We start from the raw sequence: 20,902 nt of genomic DNA, 5'->3' as shown, positions 1-20,902 counted from the left end.
GTCACACACAGGCTGGCGCTATGTTGCCGCTTCAGGAATATCATGTGGCAGGGACCGTGCCGTGCTCTCTCTGTGCTTCCTGGTGTCTTTCACACGGAATAATTGTGATACGCCCCCCCCCCCCCCCCCCCGGCTCACAGACTGCCGGAGGCTGCCCGCTGTGGACACTCGCTGTGCCTTATGTGTTTCCCAGTGGGCCAGCGCTTGGTTGTATCCGTGGTGTTTGCTGAGGAGAGCAACCGTTGCGTGTGTGTGTGTGCACATCTGTATCTCGCAGGCAGCAGATACTCGGACTTGGCATTGTTGGCGACGGGTTTTATAAGAACCTGGAAATGCCTTCCAGAAGTGCTGTCCGTGGCACATCTCCAGGCCGCAGTGCTCGAGTGCGCCCGTTCCCCGCCAACCTCCCTGGCGCTTGGTTCGACCCTTTGACTTCAGCTGTTCCACCGCGTGTGTGCGGGCACCTCCTCGGGGCTTTGTTTCTCATTTCCCTGGTGGTCACGTTGAGCACTTTCTGGTGTGTGTGTGTTTCGCCCGTGCACGTCCCCATCCTCCGCGGCTTCCCTGAGGTGTCCCCGGAGCGGACGCAGGCACACGCTTCCTGTGTGTGATCTGAGGAGCTGTGACCTGTGTGTGTCCCTGACACTGTGCATGCAGTCCGACGGTACGCACTCCCTGTGCGCCCCGAATCTGCCCTTCCTGGCCACCTGCTCGTCCCTGGCCGCCGGAAGTACTGTTGGTTAGGTGACTTTTCTGGGATTTTCCGTTTACAGAGTCACGCAGTAGACACTTCTGTCTCTGCTGTGGTAAAACTCACGTAAACTGCCATTGGCATCTTACCAGTCGTAAGAGTACGGTCAGACCCGCTCATGACACGTAGCCTGTTGTGTGCCCATTAGCATGATCTGGTTCCAGAACGTTCTCATCGCCTCAGCAGACCCGCCGTCCCCCAGCTCCTGGCACGCTGTCCGCTCTCTGCGGCCATGGACGGTCTGTTGGGGATTTCTCGGGTCCTCGGAGCCCCTGCACGTGGCAGCAGGTGTCAGCGCTCTGCTCGCGTTCACGGCCAAGTAACTGCATTCCATGTGGCTGGGCCGCGTGGTGTTGACGTGCTCGCCCACGGACGGGTGTGCGTGCATGTCAGATTTGGACGGCTGTGAAGAACGCTGCTGTGCACACGGGCGTGCAGGGTTTGGTTAGAGTCCGTGCGTTCAGTTATTTTCCAGGTGTGTGTATCTACACATGCCCTTGCCCCCTGACTGTGGACTCCATGACTGTTCCGTGTGTAAGCACGGAGGACCCGGGCATGCAGTTTCCACAGCATGGCAGCAATTCACGTCCCCGCCAGCCGTGCACGCGGCCCCCCGGCCTCCATGGCCTGAGCCCACTTGCGGTGGCTGCTCTGTCCCGTCAGCCGTGCATCTGTTGACACTGTCGTGGACTGTGCGTGTATGACCGTGTGTGTTCTCACCTCAGTCGTGCATCTTAAGAGTGGGGTCCTGGTCTCCTGTTGACCTAGCTCGTGTGTTCCGTACCGTAGACCCGCGTGCTCGGTCACTTGTGCACGTGGAGACCATGAGCACGTCTGCTTGAGGGTTAGCATCTCGCTCCAGGAAAGACCTCAGTGGCCTCCTGTGTCCCCGGAATTCGTGTCCGCTTGGCGGTCAGGGTGTCCTCACAGAATGGCCCAGGGCCGTTCCTGACCAGGCCCTTTTCTGGAGCCTTCTGTCTGGAATCGGGTTTACTTTTGCATCTGTGTTCAGTAGAACCCACACGGGAGCCCAGACGTGTCTGCGGTCGGACCCGTTTCTTTCCGGGAAGGTCAAAAGACATTAGTCCCTGTGACTCCCGTGCTCTGCTCGTACGGTCGGTTACTCCGTCCGTGCTCGTTGCTTCCAGCACCTTGGCCCCGGTTCGGCAGGCGATGATGCGCCTCCGTCCCCCGCCATGAATCCCAGTCCTGCCCTCGGGCCCTTGTCGCTCCTGTGTGTCCCGCCAGGGCCCTGGCTCAGCCGTGTGGGGACGCGCCTGCCCCTGCGCAGGCCCCAGCTGGGCGCAGAGGGGTCCTGCGCTCCCGTGTGCGCTGTGGGTTTTCCCCGCAGGCGGTTTATTAGAGTCTCTGACCGGCAGAGGTGGAGCTGGGGAGAGCGCGCGCCCCGTGGTCCTGCGGTGACGCGCTCGAGCCCTGTGCGGGAGGACACGTTACTGAAACTGCAAAGAAGAAACCAGAGAAAGGCGCCGCCCGCGGTCGGCGTCCTGCGGGGGGGTTTCCTCGCTGCTAGCGTCTAATGCCATGCCGCGCGCCGCCGAGGGTCTGTGGGATGGCAGCGCGCGCTCCTGACCCGCGGCGGCCCCGACGCCCCGCGCCCCTGCACAGACCCTGGCGCTTCCACGTGCGCGCCCAGCACGAGCATGAACAGCTGCCCCTTCCTGTGACCGTGGCAGGGCCGCGTGGGGCCCGGGACTTTCTCCCCAAACGTGTGCACGCGCTCATGGCCAGGCCTCGGGGCTCCACACACCTGGCGGGCAAAGCTTCACATGGCACGTAGAGTGCCTTGCAGACGTGTCCCCAGGGCTGTGCCACGCGGGCGTGAAGCTGTGCGTGCCCACGCCTTCCTGACACCTGCGGGCCCTGCGGGGACGGCGGACATCCCGACTGCTGCTTTCTGACGCTTGCGCCTGGCGACTCCTGCCGAGGGGCGCTTACCTGCGTTCATGCATTTGAGTGGCGGCCTTCAAATGCCGGTTTCGCCGCCGTGTGCGTGGAGGATGCCGCCTCCGCCTCCGCCTCCGCCTCCGCCTCCGCCTCCGCCTCCGCCTCCGCCTCCCTGGGCTCCTCCCTCCCTCCTTGCGGTCCGAGGCCAGAGCTTCAGTGGCCGTCCCCAGCCTGTGTGCCGGCGCCCCCGCCACACGCCACACCGCTGCCCACGTGGAGACGTTCAGGGGCACTGTTGTCCCTGTCGCATGGCCCGCCCGTCCTCACGCTGTGCGTCCCCTTGGCCACAGTCGTTGCCCACTGCTGGACCCGCAGATTTGGGGGGCCTGCTGGTCGCGTGCTGCAGACCGTCCCCGTCCCCGTCCTGCATTCCCGGCACCCAACATAACAGCTGCCATGGGTGCCTCTTGGCTGCCGGTGTGTGGGAACCGAGTGTGTGCTGTGTTGGGGAGGAGCGTGGGGGCACCGTGCGGGTGGGGTGCACGTTTGGGGCACCTCGTGCAGCGGGCTGTCGGCATCCTGCAGGGCGCATGGGGGTGCTCGGAGGCAGGTGCTGACCCTGCGGCCCTTGTGTCCCCGCTGCAGGCGTGCGGCTGCCCGCTCTACTGGAAGGGGCCGCTCTTCTGCAGCGCCGGGGGAGAGCGCACCGGCTCCGTCTCCGTCCACAAGTTCGTCGCCATGTGGAGGAAGTGAGTCCGGGGCCTGCGCGGGGACGGGGTGGGGAGGGCAGGCGTGGCCCCAGGTCCCCTGCTCCCCGGCCTGACCAGGAGGGGGCAGCGGCCTCCAGGGCACGCGCTGGCCGTCCTGTCCTGGGGCCGCCTCAGGATCACGGCCCGCCCTGGCCCGTGTTGGGGAGGGGCCCGTGCTGCCCTGTGAGGTCATCACTGGGCACCCCCTCACACCCCTCCCCCGCAGGATCCTCCACAACTGTCACGACGACGCGGCCAAGTTCCTGCACCTGCTCATGAACCCCGGCTGCAATTACCTGGTGCAAGAGGACTTTGTCCCCTTCCTACAGGTAGGCCCTGCATCCCCCCGCACGCTCCTCCCCTCCTCTAGGCCCGGCTTTCCGTCTACACTGCACGCTGCCTGGGACTCAGGCTCCCTTCCCTTGGGGAACTGCCTGCGAAAGAGATGGCTCAGGGGCCAGACGCTTTAGGGGTCTGGGGGGGGTGACCTCATTGCCCCCCGCAGTGCAGGGGTGTGTGGGGGAGGTCCTGGTGTGCTCCCTGCGGTGCAGGGTGTCTGGGGACAGCCTAGTGTGCTCCCCGCAGTGCAGGATGTGAGAGGGAGGACCCAGTGTGCCCCCCCATGGTGCAGGGGTGTGAGTGGGGGACCGTGAGCAACTGCAGCATTTGGGCTGCGGAGACTCGGGGCGCAGCCCCACTGTGTTGGTGCGGTGTAGGGGCAGGGCTCCATGTTCTAGAACGGCCCGTGCTCCCCCAGACCCGGTCAGGCCATGGTCGCAGGTGGCAGAGTGGTAGCTGAGGGTGCAGGGCGGTGTTCTCCGATCTGTGCAGCCCATGCAACCTCCTGGGTCACGTGACCGTGCCTCGTAAACGAGGGTATTTGAACCCTCCACAGGGGCGTTTGCGTGGGTCCTCAGTGTGTTCATACGCGTGGAGTCAGTTAATGGTCCGAGATCGTGACGGGGCTTGCGGTAAGCCGCCCCGAGCCGCCGCCGCATGAGCCTGAGGGGCACAGACTCGTAGCCTTGGGGTCGTGGTTTGCCCACTGCCACGTGGTTGGGGCGTCTGCACTCGGCAGCCCCGGCGTGTACACTGTGCAGGGCTTGGCGGCGGATATGGTGCTAGTGCCTGGCGGGCTCTGCGTGTGCGCCGCAACATCTTGTGTTTGTGTGCAGGATGTGGTGAACACGCACCCGGGCTTAGCCTTCCTGAAGGAGGCGTCAGAGTTCCACTCTCGCTACATCACCACGGTGAGTCCATGTGCACAGCCTCCGCCCCAGCTCCCGGCCCCAGTGCGCGTGCCAACGAGGACCCGGGTCCTGCCCCAGCACACGTGCAGACAAGGACCTGGGTCTAGGCCCCAGTGAGCATGTAGACAAGAACCCGAGTCCAGACCCCAGTGCTCGTGCCAACGAGGACCCGGGTCCAGGCCCCAGTGAGCATGTAGACAAGGACCCGGGCCCAGGCCCCAGCGCGTGTGCAGACAAGGACCCGGGTCCAGGCCCCAGTGCATGTGCCGACAAGGACTCGAGTCCTGCCTCAGAGTCTGAATGAGGACCCGGGTCCAGGCCCCAGCGCGCGTGTGAACAAGGACCCAGGTCTAGGCCCCAGTGCGCGTGCAGACCAGGACCCATGTCCTGCCCCAGCGCGTGTGCGACTGCGGACCCGGGTCCTGCCCCAGCGTGCGTGTGATCGAGTTGGGCGTTCTTGCATGAGGTCAGCGCAGCTGGGTCCTTCACCCGCCGTGAGGACTCCCGCCTCCGGGAGCTGTCCCCGGCCCCCCGCCTGCTGAGGTGTATCTGTGTGTGCCCTGGTCCCCCTGGGCGGTGCAGGCCCCTCGGGGGCGGATAAGCGGCCCCCTGGGTCCCCTGGCCGCCTCCCTGTGGTCCGGGGCACCGTCATTGTCACCACGCTGCTGGGCCTGTGCGGAGGGGGCCCCGCGTCCCCCGGGGCCAGGCGCCCTGCTCACGGCCTTCCTCCCGCAGGTCATACAGAGGATTTTCTACACCGTCAACAGGTCCTGGTCGGGGAGGATCACGTGCGCGGAGCTCCGGAGGAGCACGTTCCTGCAGGTAGCGGCCAGCGGGGCCGTGGGGCCCGCACCTCCCTGCCCCTGCGGCGCACATGCCCTCCGTCGCCCGCTCCATCCTGCACCCTCCTCTCTCTTCCATCCGCGATCGTCCTGCTCCTCCACCGTCTACCCGCCCACCCGTGCTCCAGCCTCCTTCATCCACCCGCTCTGCACCCTCCTCTGTCCCTCCTCCACCCCCCACCACCCGTTCTCCACCCTCTCCCCACCCATCTCTTCTCCATCCTCCTCCCTCCATCCTCCACCCTCTACCCCATCCATCCTCCACCCTCCTCCCTCTACCCTCCTCCCATCATCCTCCTCTCCTCCCTCCATCCTTCACCCTCCTCCCTTCACCCCATCCATCCTCCACCCTTTACTCCATCCACCCTCCTCCCTCCATCCTGCATCCTCCTCCCTCCATCCCCCACCCTCCTCCCTCCACCCCCCACTCTCCTCCTTCCATCCTCCACCCTCCTCCTTCTATCCTCCACCCTCCTCTCCATCCTCCTCCCTCCTCCCTCCATCCTCCACCCTCCTCCCTCCATCCTTCACCCTCCTCCCTCCATCCTCCACTCCGTCTTCTACCTTTCTCCAGCTGTTCCCTGTCTCTTCTCCATCTTGTATTCTCCGCGTCCTCTACCCACCTACCCACCCATTGACCCTCCACCATGCACCATCCACGCAGGAGAAATGACCCATGGGCACTGGGAGCAGGGTGTCCTCTTCACTCAGGTCCCATGGACACGTGGGCATTAGCGAGGGGGGTGTTGACCTGCCACACAAGGAGGCCCCGCTGTGACAGCAGTGACCACAGGCTGCTTCACGGTGCCAGCAGCAGCCAGGCAGTCTCCGGCATGACCCTGAGCTTGGCGCGCGCCTGGCCTGGGTGCTGTGCTCCGGACGCTCAGGCCTGTCTATGCCAGTTTGGGGCCCCCACCGTCGTAGTGTGAGACGCCTCGGGGGGCCGCACGCACAGAGAGGCCCCGCTGCTCTGGAAGGTGCCGCAGTTCTGCTGGCTGTGTTTTGGCAGAACGTGGCGCTCTTGGAAGAGGAAGCAGACATCAACCAGCTGACGGAGTACTTCTCGTACGAGCACTTCTACGTCATCTACTGCAAGTTCTGGGAGCTGGACACGGACCACGACCTCCTCATCGATTCCCAGGACCTGGCCCGGCACAATGACCACGGTGAGCGTGCGGCCCATGGGACGAGGGGACGAGGGGATGCAGGTGCTGGCCCTCGGGGCCCTGCTGTGTCTGCTGCCATGGCATGGTCACCTGCGTGAGATGGCCATGTGCGTGACAGCGCAGGGCACACACGAGCCAGGGACACACGCGGGACATGTGGATATGGACGGTCACCTAGGGGGGCTGTGCAGGCGGCTGAGGTCATTGGAGCAAGTGACCACAAACTGGGACCCTCCAGCGGTCGGATTCATCCTCCCCGAGCTCTGGGGACCTGAGTCTGAGGTCCAGGGGGGACACGCTCCCTCCAGAGGCTCTGGGGAGGGGCCCTACCGCCTCTTCCAGCGTCGGTGGCCCCAGGCGTCTCCGGGCTGGTGGCCGCGTCCCTCCCGTCTCTGTCCTCACGGGGCTCCTCCCCTGCGTCTGTGGCTCCTCCTCTGTCTCTTGCGAGGACCCCTGTCGCTGGACGCAGGGCCACGTGGTCCAGGCGAGCCCAGCTCAGATCCTCACGTCGTCCCACCTGCAGCGCTCTACCTCCATTTGAGGCCCCGCGTCCCGGTACCAGGAGTCCGGGTGTAGACGTGTTCTGGGGCACGCAGTCCAGCCTGCTGCAGCACCCAACCATCCTGCGGCGGGAGACCAGTCTTCAGGGTGGGATGAACCAGGAGATGTGCAGAGGGACTTTGTCTTCCTCTCCCCGTCTGGCGGGTGCTGCGCTGGGTGGGGCCGAACCGTGTCCCCCAAAATTCATTTGTTGGGGCCACGTTCCCCAGACTCCAGGACGGGACTGTAAGTGGAAGCGTGGGGCTTAGAGGTGATGACGGGCACACGACGTCAGTAGCGGGGCCCCGAGGTCAGGACCCGGTGTTAGACGAGGGCGTTAGGACACAGCGCGCACAGAGGGATGCGCACGTGAGGACGCGGGGACGAGACGGCCGCCCGCCCGGGAGACCGGCCTTGGGGTCACCAGCCGCGACCCCTCGTGGAGCTCAGACTCCCCACCGCCGGGGACGGGACCGGGACCGGAACCGGGACGGGGACTAGGCGGGGGTGTGTCACCTGCCCAGTCGGTGGCGCTCTCTGACCCACGCCCACGCTTGCTGGTGCGGTGCTTGTCACCTGGCGGGTGTGAGTTGAAGGCATTTGGATTCCATCACCACGTGTGCGTGTCGGGCAGCAGAGCGTCTGCAGGTGTGCAAGTGGGCGTGTCCCGCCCTTGACAGTGCACTGTCGGGCCCCCGGGCGGCCGCCCACTCTCGTCCTCTGACGTGGGCTCAGGGGCCCCGCGTCCCCCTGCGCTCACCGCCCACTCTGTGTCCGCAGCCGTCTCCACCAAGATGATCGAGAGGATATTCTCCGGGGCCGTGACGAGGTACGTCCCGCCGTCCTTGCCGCTCGGTGCTTCCTGGCGCGGCGCCTCAGTCCGGCCCTAGCTCAGTCACCCCCCGGGGGCTCGTCAGGCGTTGACAGGGAGTGCTGGGGTCACGCGAGGTCATCGTGGAGGACGTTTGTCATGGGAGGTCACTGGTAAGGGGGACACATGCTGCTGTCACACAAGCTCATAGGGAAGCCCCACGCCACTTCGTCACGTGGTGTCACGGGGACGCCCACACTCCTGCCTCGTGAGATCGTTAGGAGGACACACTCTCTGTCACGGGAGGTCATCAGAAAGGGCAGCAGACGCCGCTGTCACGTGGGCGGGGCCTGGGAGGCCATGAGCGTGAGAGGCCCGGGAGCCACCCCGCCTGGCTGCCGCACACGCGCTCTCGCTCTCCCCGTCGACGGCAGGGGCAGGAAGGTGCAAAAGGAGGGAAAGATCAGCTACGCCGACTTCGTGTGGTTTCTGCTCTCCGAGGAAGACAAGAGAACTCCAACCAGGTAGGGACTCGGCGGCCGCCGGCGCGACTCTTGGCGGGGGCGGGCGGGTGTGCGCGGGGTCCTGCGGCGCCGCCCCAGCACGTGTCCCCGCGGCCCGCCGCGCTGCAGCATCGAGTACTGGTTCCGCTGCATGGACCTGGACGGGGACGGGGCGCTGTCCATGTTCGAGCTCGAGTACTTCTACGAGGAGCAGTGCCGCCGGCTGGACAGCATGGCCATCGAGGCCCTGCCCTTCGAGGACTGCCTGTGCCAGATGCTGGACCTGGTGAAGCCGCAGAACGACGGTGAGGCTCCGTGAGGGCGCCGTGGGGCACCCGTGGGGGGCGGCCCCGTGGGCGGTGTCCCCGTGAGGCGACACATTGTCTAGGTGATTCCTCAGCATAGTTGCGACACCTGCCCGGGCGGGGCGAGGTTTCCCGGAGGGAGGGGCACAGCGTGTGAGGTGATTCCCCGAGATGGGACGCCCCCGTGTGAGGAGACATATCGTGTGAGGTGATTGCCCCACTGCCGTGAGCTGTGCTGCCCCCTGTGAGGGGATGGCCCCTCGAGTGAGGAGACACATATGAGGGGATTCCTCGCCGTGACCTATGATGCAGTTCCGTGTGAGGGGACTCCTCTCTCCACTGCGTGAGCTGTGCTGTCCCCGTTGAAGGGATGTCCCCCCCCATGTCAGGGGACACATTGTATGAGGTGATCCCCCCCGTGAGCTGTGGTGACCCCCGTGAGGGGATATCCCCCCTGTGTGAGGGGACACATTGTGTGAGGTGATTACCCCCGTGAGGTGTGGTGACCCCCCTTTGTGAGGGAGAAGCCACTCTGAGGGGACGTCCCCCTGGGATATTGCCTCAGCCTGTGTGAGGGAAGGTCTGCTCTGTGAGGTGTGAGGGGATGCTCCCCATGTGCCATGTCCCCCTGTGGTACCCCCCTGTGTAGGAGACACCCCGTGTGACGGGATGTTCTTCCTGGGAGATGGATGCCCTGAGCGACAGCACGTTTCTCTCGAGTGAGAGGAGATAGCCTCACGCTCCCTGTGTGAGCAACGGCCGTGTGAAGGGCGCCCCTGAGGGAATGGCATCCCCACTGTGAGCTGGTGATGAGGGTGAGCGGGCCTTGGGGAGGCCTGGTCCCAACCTTGCCGCAAGACGCCACCCAGGGTGGGTGAGGAGGTGCCGTCCTGTGTGACGTGAGCGCCCTCGTCCCCCAGTGGTGGTGACTGCTGAGTGTGGACCCCACACAGTGCGGCCCAGCCGGCCACCCCCCCGTGCCCCCTCCGCCTCGCCCGTGGGAGGATCCTGCCCTGTGGGGTGAGCACACGTGTCCTTCAAGGGTCAGGGGTGTCCCTGACGCCATGTCCCTCCACCTGTGCTCCAATTCCCCAGCTCAGGGACATGGAGCAGGAGCTCCTGCTGTGGGCGCGGCCCCGGGCGCACATCCCCACCCGGGGACCTCCTGACACCCCTCAGCTGAGGAGCCTGCGGCCAGGGCGCAGCCAGCAGGGGTCGGAGGAGGGCGTTCCCAGGGCAGCGGGACAGGAGGCTGCCCCCGCGGGACGCCTGGACGCGGACGGTTGCTGCAGGGAACCGGGTCTGGGGCGCTGACGGTCCCTGCGCTGGCCCTGGGCCGTGCCCCGTGGCGCCCCGTGGTGTGTGCGTGGGCTCCCCTGCGGCCGCAGCGTCTGTTCCCGCGCGCCGGGCGCTAGTGTGCCGCGACCCACCCACGTGTCCGCCCTGCCGCGGCCGCCGGTGGTGCGGTGCTGTCGGGCCGGATGCCCACCAAGCGCAGTAGTGGGCCGATTGTCAAGGCTCCTCAGGACGGGCGCCCGCGTCCCCCCACCCACGTGACCATGTGGCGGTTCTCGCCCCGTAGGGAAGATCACCCTGCGCGACCTGAAGAGGTGTAAGCTCGCCAACGTGTTCTTCGACACCTTCTTCAACATCGAGAAATACCTCGACCACGAGCAGAAGGAACAGGTCTCCCTGCTGAGGGTGAGTGTGGCCGGGGGCTCGGGGTGCCCGCTGCGGCCGCGCCGCGTGACGCACGTGTCTCGTGCAGGACAGTGAGAGCGAAGGCCCGGAGTTGTCCGACTGGGAGAAGTACGCCGCCGAGGAGTATGACATCCTGGTGGCCGAGGAGGCGGCGGCCGAGCCGTGGGAGGACGGGTGAGTGGGCACGGTCGCAGGCGTGGCGGGAGGGCCCGGGTGGTACGCGGGCGGCGGTGCCCCCGACTCCCACAGCCTCGGCCACAGGCAGGGCCCGGGGGCTGCTCACGCGCCTCCCGGCCGTGTGTCCATGGGACAGGGCAGGGCGGGCACGTGGGCCCTGAACCCTGAGGGGAACCCGGGGCGGCCGTGGGAGGGCTCATCCCGGGGTCAGGGGCCAGGTGCCGAGTGCAGCCGCCGCACCCCAGCCGCGCCCGCCCCGGCGCCGGCCTCCACCCCTTTTCTGGACGCAGGCCCGGCAGTGCCACGCGGCTCTGCCCCGACAGCGACCTGTGAGCACCCACCGGGAGGCCCGGGTGACCCCTCCCCGGTCCCACAGCCGCCCTGCAGGGTGTGTGCGCCGTGCCGTACCCCGCCCTGCGTCCTGCCCAGCCTCCTGCCCTCTTGACCCTTGGGTCGCCTGGAACTCTGGGGGTCCATCTGGCCACACACACGCGACGGGCTCTGGTCACACGCGTGCTCCCCATTCCCGTCAGGGGCCCTCACCCACCCACCGCAGGCACCCGAGGGCCCCCGGCACCGGGTCAGGGTCACCCGGGGTCAGGCGAGTTTCCCGTGTGGTCGCGGGCAGCAGTGGAGCCTGTAGGGTGGGAGCCTCAAGTCCACGGGCTCCTGGTCTGCTGGGCCCAGGGGCGGGGTGCGCACGGGGCTGTCTTGGGGGGCTGACCCCAGCCCCAAGGGTCCCAGTGAGGCCGGGCACGTCCAGCCCCCCTCATCCTGCCCCCCAGCTCCTGGCGGTACTCGGCGCTGCTCCTCCGGCTCGTGCTTCCCTGACACCGCGGTGTGCAGCCAGCCTCCCTCCCACGGGCCCTGCCAGCGCCGGGCATCGGTGGGCACTCGGCCACACGGCCAGACGTTTGCCTGCCACCTCGTGGACCGGCCCTCCCGGAGGCCTCACGCTCCCGAGGGCCCCGCGGAGCCGCGGTTCTTGGCTTCCCCCTAACGCGTGGGCGCCACTTTCATGGCAGCGTCGCCTCTGAGAGGCTCGTCCCATTGACGCCGCGTGCGTGTGTGCTGCCGTCTCAAGCTGTGGCCCTGGTGTCCCCGTGTCGGATGCCGCGTCGCTCAGAGCCGCAGGCCGCTTCGTGGGTGGGTCAGGGCCGTGGCCCTTCCTGCCGGCGTGGTTTTGGTGCACCTCCTCCGGTGGAGGGATCACGGGGACCGGGTGCGGGTTAGTGGGGACGTGCTGTGCGCCCCAGGCCCCCACGTCCCGAGGGCAGAGCAGCCGCTGTGCGTGCATCTCCGCGGTGCCCTCCGGCCGAGGCGTCAGGGCGAGCCTGCCTGCCTTCTCCCTCACAGGGCTGTGGCCACGGGGTTTCACCTGCACGCGCGTCGGGGGAGCCGCTGGTGATTTCCCCGAACGGGCCCGCGGGCCGGGTGCGGGGTCTCTGGGACCGTTGGAGCCTCGGCACCCCAGCCCCAGCTAGTGGCTGTGGGGTGACCGTGAGCCCGTGCTGGCCCTGTCCTCATCTCGACTCTGGGGTTGCATGTTGCCAGCCTTCCTTGGTCATGGGCATCGGTGCGTCGGCCACACGGCAAATCCCTGTGCCCGTGTGATCCTAAAACTGCGCGTGGAGCGCCTCACTGGCTGCCTGCTGCGTGAGTGTGCCAGAGCCGGCGGGCATCCCCAGGACGCATCTCCGCGTCCTGTGGCCTTGGCCGCTTCCGCCAGGTTTAGTGGCCTCCAGTGCGTGGCTCTGGGTGTCCTGTCCCCCAGCGCTTCCTGATATTTGTTGCCGGCAGGGCAGTTAGTCGCGGTCTGCAGTGGGCGGCGGGCGGCCGGCAGCCAAGTGGCCACGGGTGTGCTGGGCGTGGCAGCCGCTGCAGGGGCGACAGCACAGGCTCTAAGGCCTTGCTGCGTGCACGGCCGCAGTGGTACCCGCCGCTGCCCTGCTAGGACGTCCCCACGACCTCCGTCGGGTAGCCGCCTGTCCTGCGTGGACCCCAGCCCTCGGTGCACACCCAACCTCACACTCCCGGCTCCGTCTGCTGCGTGCAGCCCTCCGTGTGCACGACGTGCTGCCCGTCCCTGTGGGCAGGAGCCGGCCCCAGTGACACGTCAGCGTGTTCCCAGGGGTGACTTCCAGGGGCACCTGGGGCTGGGCGCAAGTGCACCGCACGAGGCAGGGGACAGGGGGCCGTGCCCCAGGGTGCTCAGGACCGCGTTCTTGCAGGTACGAAGCCGAGCTCAGCCCCGTGGAGCAGAAGCTGAGCTCCCTGAGGTCTCCGCTGGCCCAGAGGCCCTTCTTCGAGGCGCCGTCCGCCCTGGGCGCCGTGGACCTGTACGAGTATGCGTGTGAGGACGATGACCTGCCGCCCTCGTGACCGCGCCTCCAGGACGGGCGGGCGCTTGCTGCGCGCACAGCGGCGTGTGTCCCATCGGGACTTCCGTGGGACGTGATTTGTGCCGGACGACAGGTTGTTCTTTCTTCCTGGAAGCTGGTCAGGTGGCCGTCGAGCATTGTCCCTGCCCGTCCAGGGGCCCCACGTCCGTGCAAGGACCCCCGACAGGCAGGACACACGCGGCCCCTGCAGACTCACCCGCCCGGCCAACGTCCGTCCACGTGGAGGGCAGCCCGGTTCCGCGCCTGGAGCTCGCCCGCCGCGTGCTGACCTGTGGGTGTGGGGCAGCCCCGTGTTCTCACGAGGTGGGTCCGGAACATTCCAGGAGGTGTCCGTCCACAGCAGTGTCTGGGGCGCTGCCCCAGCCACCGCCCTCCACGCGGGACCTGCCAAGGAGCACCCCTCGCGTGTACTCACGTGTTTGTGTACATGTACAAAACGTGTAAAGTTAACTTTTATTTGGTGTGTATAGCAGTTTAAAAATGTTTTACGAGATCACGTTTGTATTTTCAAATAAAGAGTTTAAGGATTTTGTGACGGGCTCGGCTTACCCGGCCCTCGACGCGGACACGGCACACTCAGGTCACACAGCAGGCGGGGGCGCTGCTGGGGCGGACGGCAGTGTCAGCACGGGAGACCCCGTCCACGCTGCAGCCCTGGCCCTGTGGCCTGCCGTGCCCAGCAGGGAGGCCCTCCCCACAACCCCTAGCGGTCCCGCCGCCACCAGGGGCCGCGCTCGCCCACAGTGGCTCCCAAGGCCCAGCGGGCACAGGGACGCGTACCACGGGCACACGTGTTTGCCTCCGCCCCCGGCGGGGTCCTCCCCGCACACCGACCTCTCCCTCCCCGTGCACACGGGCATGTCGTCCTCCCTCCTTGTGCACACATGCACGTCGTCCTCCCCACAGCAGGGGCTCAGGTATGGCACCGGCACGGGGTCTACATGGCAGGGTGCCCGCCCCCCACCTGTCAGGGGAGGGCGTCCTGCGAGGGTCCAGGCCGCACCTCGTCAGGACCCGGGGGAGCGGCCCCTCCCACCCGGCCCTGCCGCTGGCCCACAGCGCCGGACACCCCTATGCACCCAACGGAGGCCCAGCTGTGAGGAGCAGCAGAGCCGCAGCTTGGAGACCAGCACCGTGCTCAGGGCGGGGCAAGCTGGTTCTGGAACCTTCCAGCCGCGTGCAGCAGTAGCCAGCGAGGACGTTGCAGGCAAGTAGGCACCTGGTGGGCAGGGGGGCGGGTGCGCGGGCACCATGGGGGGCCCCAGGCCGCGGCCACGGGGTCGCTCCCCACACACGGGTTCGCGTGTGCAGCTGCGGACATCAGAGGTCACCGGCCTCCCCTGAAGACCGCAGGGCCCCGGTCGGCCACCCCTGGAGGCCGCTGGCTCCCCGTCCCCAGGACCAGGTGGCTGTGGTTGACACGAGGCGGTGACCAACGGGGAACTCGTGACCCCCGATGTGAGGAGTCCCACCGGGGCCTGCATCCTCTTCAGTCCGACGCCCCCTGGGGATGCAGAGGACAGCCCTCAGGACCCGACAGGGACGGACAGGTGGAGGACCGTGCTGGAGGACGGAGCGCTCCGGCCCAGGCCTGTTCCCAGTCGGCGGGGGGCGGGGACTCGGGAGGGGGCGGGGACCTCCCCCTGCCAGGGCCCTGGAGCGCCAGAGCAAGGCCGGGATGCAGAGCGGGCTTGGGGTGCGGCCTCCCCTGCACCCTGACCCCCCAGGCCTGGCACACTGAACCCCCCAACCCTCCCGCGGCCCCCTGGGTTGGGTCACTGACCCCCTCCTGCACCCCAGCGTCCAACGGCACCCAGGGCCAACACACGAACCGCCCCCCACACCCCCAGGAGCCCCGCACCAGTCTCAGAGCCACCCCAGACCCGCGGCTCTTGGAGGCGTGACTAGAGGGCAGCCAGGCAGGAGCCAGCAGACATGCCGAGGACCGAGGGCACCCCAAGCCCAGTGTCTGAAGCTCAGCAGGCCAGGGCACGGGGACCGCCCCTTGCCAGCCTGCGGCCCCTAGGACCCTGCGTGGGCCTGGAGCACACACTGGGTCGGCTCAGGGCCTGGCCCCCATCCCCCCATCCGGGAGCCTCAGATCGTCCATGCGGCGGACACCTGGTGAGCCCTCTGACCAGAGCCTGAGTCCCCTGCGAACGTGTGCAGGGACCTGCTCCCACCCACCCTGGGCACGGAGGCCACAGTGTCGCCCAGGACCCCATCAGGTGGGACGTCCCTCTGAGCACCCTGGGATGGGGGGGCGCAGGCAGGAGAGGCAGCCCCACGTCCGTGCCCCACGCGGCCACCGCCCAGAGGCCCAGCGGCACCAACCTCCTGGACAGAGATGCCCTCCACATCCACGTCCTCGTTGGAGGAGTTCTCGGAGTCCTCGGACGACAGGAAGTCCACATCAAAGATGTCCCTGCCAGAGACCAGGGGTGGCCCGTTTCCAGGGAGACCAAGGCAGGGACTGTGCCGTGGACGGAACGTGTGTGGATGGCCGAGGGAAGGCAGGACAGGGAGACACGTGGACAAGGCACGGTCCCCAGGACGTGGGCCCCAGCGGCAGCTCTAACACGGTCATGTCCCCAGTGTTGGTGGCGCTACGGGCAGCGTGGACAGTGCTGTGCAGCAGGGGGACGCGGGAGGAGCAGTGTGCACACCTGCCTCCCGCCCCCAACAGCCCCGTCCCTGCTGCACACCCGGGCGGGCCCCCGTCGGGCCAGCGTCCCGTCGCAGCCGTCCCCAGGCCCTGCTCTGGGACACTCGGCCTGGCAGCCCCGCTCCACCCCAACGCAGGGCCGCGGCGGCCTCACCTCTTGGGCTTCCGCTCCTTGGAGGAGCAGCTTCTCGGCTCCCGGTCCCCCGCGGCGCAGCTGGCCAGCGTGTCTGGCGTCCAGGTGGAGCACGTCCCCGCGGGCAGCTCTGCAGGCCGGGAGCCGTCAGCCCGGGCCCCGCGGCCACCCCTCCCCACCCGGGCCACTCTCCCCACCTTGGGGCCGCTTGCTGTCCTTGCATATGGCGTCGAACGGGTTGGCGGCGGGCTCCTCCTCCCCCTGCGCCATGTAGTCCGTGCGCATCAGGGACTTGCGGTAGGCGAGCATGGGGTTCATGTCCCCCTCCCCAAACACGGGCACGCCCTCAGGGATGGAGTCCTGGAAGTGGGCGAGTCTGCGGGCAACAGGGGGCGTGGTGGGGACGTCAGGGGAGACGCCCCCAGGCACCCCGTGGTCCGTCCCCTGCTGGGCTAAGGGCCCCGGAACCCCGCGGGAGAGGCGCCCCCCGCAGCCACAGGGCGATCCTGCAGCACGGACCCCAGCAGCGCAGGCTCAGCCCGCCAGAGGGAGCGGCGACCCTCAGCCCGGGTCATGCCCACCCGAGAACCTCCCATTCCCGCGCCCCTCCCGGGGCCTCAGCCCGGGGCCTGCACACTCACGCGGCCGCGCGCTCCGCGGGCGGGATCTTGCACGAGAACTCGGCCAGCACGAGCAGGAAGCTGAGGTTGGGGAAGCGCTGGCGGGCCTCCTCCTCGGGTACCGGGGACTCGGAGAAGGCGAACGCCAGCCCGCGCCTGGGGACGGGTCCCGCGGGGAGGTGGGGCGGAGGGCGGAGGCACAGACGGGAGGCAGTGGGGCGTCAGGTGGGGCTCCCACGGGACGGGTGGGGTCAGGTGAGGCTTGGGGGGAGGGCGGGTATTAGACGGGGCACAGCACCAGGTGGCGCTCATTGGGGCAGGGTGGCTGGTGGGGGTCACTCCGGGGACAGGGATCGGCAGGGTCACTGCACACAGTGATCAGGTGGGGTCACGCCAGGGACTGGGGTCAGGTGGGGCTGGGACAGGGATCGGATGGGGACAGGAATCGGGTTGGGGTCACACTGGGGACAGGGTCAGGCGGGGTCATGCCCGGGAAAGGGGCTGGGCAGGGGTCAGAGTCGGGCAGGGTCATGATGAGGCCGGGGTCAGGCGGGGGTCACAAGGGGGCAGGATGGGACACCTGGGAGCACAGCGGCAGGTGGCACGGGCCGGGGCATGGGTCGGGCAGGTCAGGGCCCCTCCCGGCATGCACCTGTGGATCAGGTGGGCAGCGTCGCGGGCAGAGTCGAAGCCAAGCGTGAGTGCGAAGCGGCGGGCCAGCAGGCGGATGGAGTAGAAGGGGCCGCAGATGAACTCGATGGGGTCGGAGCCGAGGCCGTACGTGTCCACGTGCTTCTGGAACAGCTGCGGGAGCACAGGGCTGTGGGGCAGGGGTGCGGGCGACCCCGCGGCCCGGCACCTGGCAGTGGCCCTGTACATGCTCGGCTGCAGGGGTGCCGCGCCTGGAGCGCAGGGGGGCGCCGTGTGCGTGGGGCGTCGCGTCCGCGCCCCGTCAGCGCTACGAGGAGGCACAGCGTGGCCTTGCGGTCGCATGAGTGGGGCACAGAGCGTGAAGCCCGCACAGGAGCCGGGGGCTGGCGGCCTGACTGTGCCCCCTGCCCCGGGCACTGACGTTCAACAACACCCAGAGAAGCGTCTCCTGCGCCCCCCTCCGCGCCCCTCCACCCAGGGCTGAGGCAGCGGGCCCAAGGCTGTCTGCAGGGGACCCTGCAGGGGCTGGGGGGGGGGGGGGACAAGCACGGCGGCACACTCCGCTACCCACGGCGGGATCTGCGGACGCCCAGGCCGCGGGTGACACCTGCCCCGCCCTCCCCGGCGACCACGGGCTCCACAGGAAACCAGCGAGACTTGGCGGGGGCCTCCGTGGTGGGGACGTGGTGCCAACGTTGCACGCTTGCCCTGGGGAAGCTCCGCATCACTGTTGAGTGTCAGGGGTGTGCACGGTGAGGTGAGTGGGTGTCGCAGGTGTGCACAGCCCTCGGGAATCGGGAAACAGAAGCCGCGTTCCGGAACCCGCGGGCAGAGCCCGTGCGCCAAGTGCCCAGGGAGGGGCCTGCCCCCCACGCCCACAGGCAGCACCAGGGCCGGGACCACAGGGGCAGCGGACACCCCCCGGCCCTGCCAAACACGCGTGGAGACTCAGCCCCGGGGGGAGAGACGGGACCCACGTCCTTCCAGAAACCTCGCACGTCGGCGGCCCCACGTGGGTGCACAGAGCCAGAACCAGGAGAAGGGGCGGACGCGCGGTCTTCTGAGACCCCAATGCCACGGACGTCCACGCGGCCCGCGCTCGAGACCCTCCCCACGCGTCTAAGTCGCCCCTGGTGATGAGAGGCAGACACCCCCGGCTGCGAAGCAGGACCGATCGCACACCAAGCCCGGTGTCCGGGTGGAGGGGTGTGCGCACGGCTGGGCCGCGAGGGGCAGCGGTGCCGTGGCGGGGTGTCCCCACGATGCGGCCCACGCCGGGGCGCCGGGAGACACTCACCTGCTGCAGGCACAGGAGCAGGGACAGCGCGTTGCGCAGCCTGTCGTTCTGTCTCGTCCTCGTCATGGTCTCCTTGATGATGTCGCCAAAGTGATGATAGTGCTGTGAGCCACACGGAAGCCGTCAGCACCGCCCTGCCTGCGCGCCCACGCTCTCCTCGCCGTGTTCCACGGGACACACTCAGGGCGGCCACGCAGCTCGGACCCCGGGCTCCCCGGGGCCTCCTGGACGGGGACCCCACGGTGCGCTCAGCACCACCTGGGAGGGGGCGCACCCCACACGACCTGGGGCGTTGGTCCTCGCAGCCCCTGCGTCCCGTGAGCCTCAGGCCCACGCAGGGTGAAGACGGGGAAAGAGAAACAGCGTGGCACACACCAAACTCAAGAGTCAAAAAGGGATCGAGACCGGATTTCCCACAAATGACCCCGAACAAGGGGTTCACGTCTCTGTCGTACACCAACACCAAAAGGAGGTCCCGACGGAGCGGCTTCTGGGACGGGAGGTGCGGTGACTGTCCACTGCGGCCGTCCTCCGTGCATGCACCCACGCGGGTACCCGCCACTCCTCCACCCGCCCGGTTGTCCGTCTGTCCACGCAGCCATCCATGTGCCCACCGACTCATCCACCCGTCACAGCCTCCCCTGCCCATCCGTCCGTCTACGCAGCCACCCAGGCGTCGTCCACCCACTTAGCCGCCGACTCCTCCGCCAGCATCTCCCCTCGCGTCTGGGCATCACGCGTTCCTCCGTCGCCGGCCCCCCGCCACGCGGTCGTCAGAACCACTGCCCCCGCCGATCTGGCGCAGACGGTAGTGCCTCAGCTCAGCCCGGCCCTCACTACGCTCACACTCACTCTCGGAGAGGAAAGTGCCAACAGCGGTGCTTCTGTGAACCACCCGGCACAGCTTGAAAACCCAGGACACGACACCCCAAGTGAAAACGCACCCCAGGGCCCAGCTGTGGGAAGAGGTGTGACACAGAACACGGCCCGAGACACCAAGGGGGACGCCGTCCACATGCGCACGTGGGCTCCTCCGGGGGAGGACCCGGGTCCCAACGGGGAGTCCGTGGGTACTTTGCACGCCCGGCGTCGCCCCCAGGTCTGGGCAGCCGCGCACACACCTTCAGGTAGAACTGGTACACGGCGGCGGCCGCGCTCATCTCCAGCACGTTGCACACGATGAGCTTGCAGAACACGGCCAGCATGTTCCTCCTGTGGAACAGCTCGTGCAGCTCGTCCGCGTCCTCCTCCCTGTACACTCGGCGGCCACCTGGGGACACAGCCCACGCCCTGCCTTCCGCCGCCCCTGTCGTGTCCGGGGACGGGAGCCGGGACAGCAAGGGGCAGGGCCACCAGCGCACATCCTGACCCCAGGGTGCAGGCGCAGACCCAGACCAGGAGGGCCGTGGGCCCCTGCATGTCCGGGTCCTGACCGCCTGCCTGGACAGGCCCCACGCCCCCCTCACAGCACGAACCACAGCGACACACGCCCGGGGATGCAGCTCCAGAACCCAGGGGGTACAGCACCCCAAGCCCCATCCAGGCTCCCCAGGGCCCCTCCTGCCCTGTGCCCTCGGGCTGCCCCCAGCTCTCTCCCCTCCTGCCCCCTGCCTGTCCCACCTCTCCTCCCCCCCCAGAGGTCCCCCCACCTGCCCCCCGGCGCTCTCCCGCCCTCCTGCCCCTGGCTCTCTCCCAGCTCCCCCCCAGGCCCCCTCCTGCTCCAGGTTGCCCTGGCTCCCTCCAAGTCCCCCCCCACCCCCGAGGCCCCGCACGTCTCCCCCAGGTCCCCAGGAGGCTGACCTGCGGCTCCCGCGTCCTCCAGGAACACGTGCTCCCTGACGAAGGTGAGCAGCTTGCACTGCAGGACGTGATCAGGGACGAAGAACAGCAGCCCCAGGCCCGTGTCCTCCTCGGGGCCCTGGTGGCTCAGGATGAGCAGCAGGTCACACAGCAGGATGAAGGCCTGAGGGGGCGAGGGGTGAGGGGGCGCCCAGGGACAGGACCCCACCCCCACAGGGACCCACCTCATGCGCCGCCCACACAGAGCTCCCAGGGCATTCAGCACCCGGCGCCCTCACCTGAATCCCACCCCGCAGGCACAACAGGCCCAAGTGTGAAGGTACAGATGGGACAAGCACGCGGGACGCTTGGGGTCACATGCCGGCGCTCAAGGGTGACAGCAGAACGATGGGACACGCAGGCGGGACGTGCGCACGCTGCACACATGCAACGTGCAGTTGGGACACAACACGTGGGCAGGACACACGCTGCACATGCAACATGTGGTCAGGACATGCACACGCAACACGCGGGCAGGACACCTGCAACACGCGGTTGGGACACGCACGCAACACACGGGCAGGGCACATTGTACATGCAACAGGCTGTTAGGACACATGCACAACACGCAGTCGGGACACACAGCTGGGCCTGC

The 20,902-nt window shown here is 68.1% G+C and overlaps 2 protein-coding genes across 4 annotated transcripts in view; one reads left to right on the top strand and one right to left on the bottom strand.

Moving 5' to 3' along the window:
• PPP2R3B (protein phosphatase 2 regulatory subunit B''beta) overlaps positions 1-13,632 on the top strand; it is a 36,267-nt gene extending 22,635 nt beyond the window's left edge. For both annotated transcript variants that reach the window (XM_049107336.1, XM_025435276.3), the window contains 11 exons: positions 3,302-3,405; positions 3,632-3,734; positions 4,581-4,655; positions 5,391-5,477; positions 6,507-6,663; positions 7,984-8,032; positions 8,449-8,538; positions 8,647-8,822; positions 10,405-10,523; positions 10,591-10,697; positions 12,932-13,632. In XM_049107336.1, coding sequence (XP_048963293.1) covers positions 3,302-3,405; positions 3,632-3,734; positions 4,581-4,655; positions 5,391-5,477; positions 6,507-6,663; positions 7,984-8,032; positions 8,449-8,538; positions 8,647-8,822; positions 10,405-10,523; positions 10,591-10,697; positions 12,932-13,082 — 1,218 coding nt within the window. In that variant the 3' untranslated portion in view covers positions 13,083-13,632. The remainder of the gene's footprint in view (positions 1-3,301; positions 3,406-3,631; positions 3,735-4,580; positions 4,656-5,390; positions 5,478-6,506; positions 6,664-7,983; positions 8,033-8,448; positions 8,539-8,646; positions 8,823-10,404; positions 10,524-10,590; positions 10,698-12,931) is intronic.
• LOC112651909 (cohesin subunit SA-2-like) overlaps positions 13,537-20,902 on the bottom strand; it is a 45,235-nt gene continuing 37,869 nt past the window's right edge. The window contains exons 25-33 of one of the 2 annotated variants that reach the window (XM_025435261.3): positions 20,269-20,431; positions 19,590-19,738; positions 18,469-18,570; positions 17,173-17,324; positions 16,542-16,676; positions 16,098-16,276; positions 15,922-16,030; positions 15,437-15,527; positions 13,537-14,606 (exon numbers count right to left, since the gene is read on the bottom strand). In XM_025435261.3, coding sequence (XP_025291046.3) covers positions 14,592-14,606; positions 15,437-15,527; positions 15,922-16,030; positions 16,098-16,276; positions 16,542-16,676; positions 17,173-17,324; positions 18,469-18,570; positions 19,590-19,738; positions 20,269-20,431 — 1,095 coding nt within the window. In that variant the 3' untranslated portion in view covers positions 13,537-14,591. Of the gene's footprint in view, positions 14,607-15,436; positions 15,528-15,921; positions 16,031-16,097; positions 16,277-16,541; positions 16,782-17,172; positions 17,325-18,468; positions 18,571-19,589; positions 19,739-20,268; positions 20,432-20,902 lie in introns of those variants that run through there. The other variant, XR_007409321.1, reaches the window with a different exon arrangement.

Source organism: Canis lupus, chromosome X (genome assembly GCF_003254725.2).
Source record: "Canis lupus dingo isolate Sandy chromosome X, ASM325472v2, whole genome shotgun sequence".
NCBI classification, from domain to species: domain Eukaryota; kingdom Metazoa; phylum Chordata; class Mammalia; order Carnivora; family Canidae; genus Canis; species Canis lupus.
Note: the sequence above shows the minus strand (reverse complement) of the source record. Positions and strands in the feature narration are given on the sequence as shown.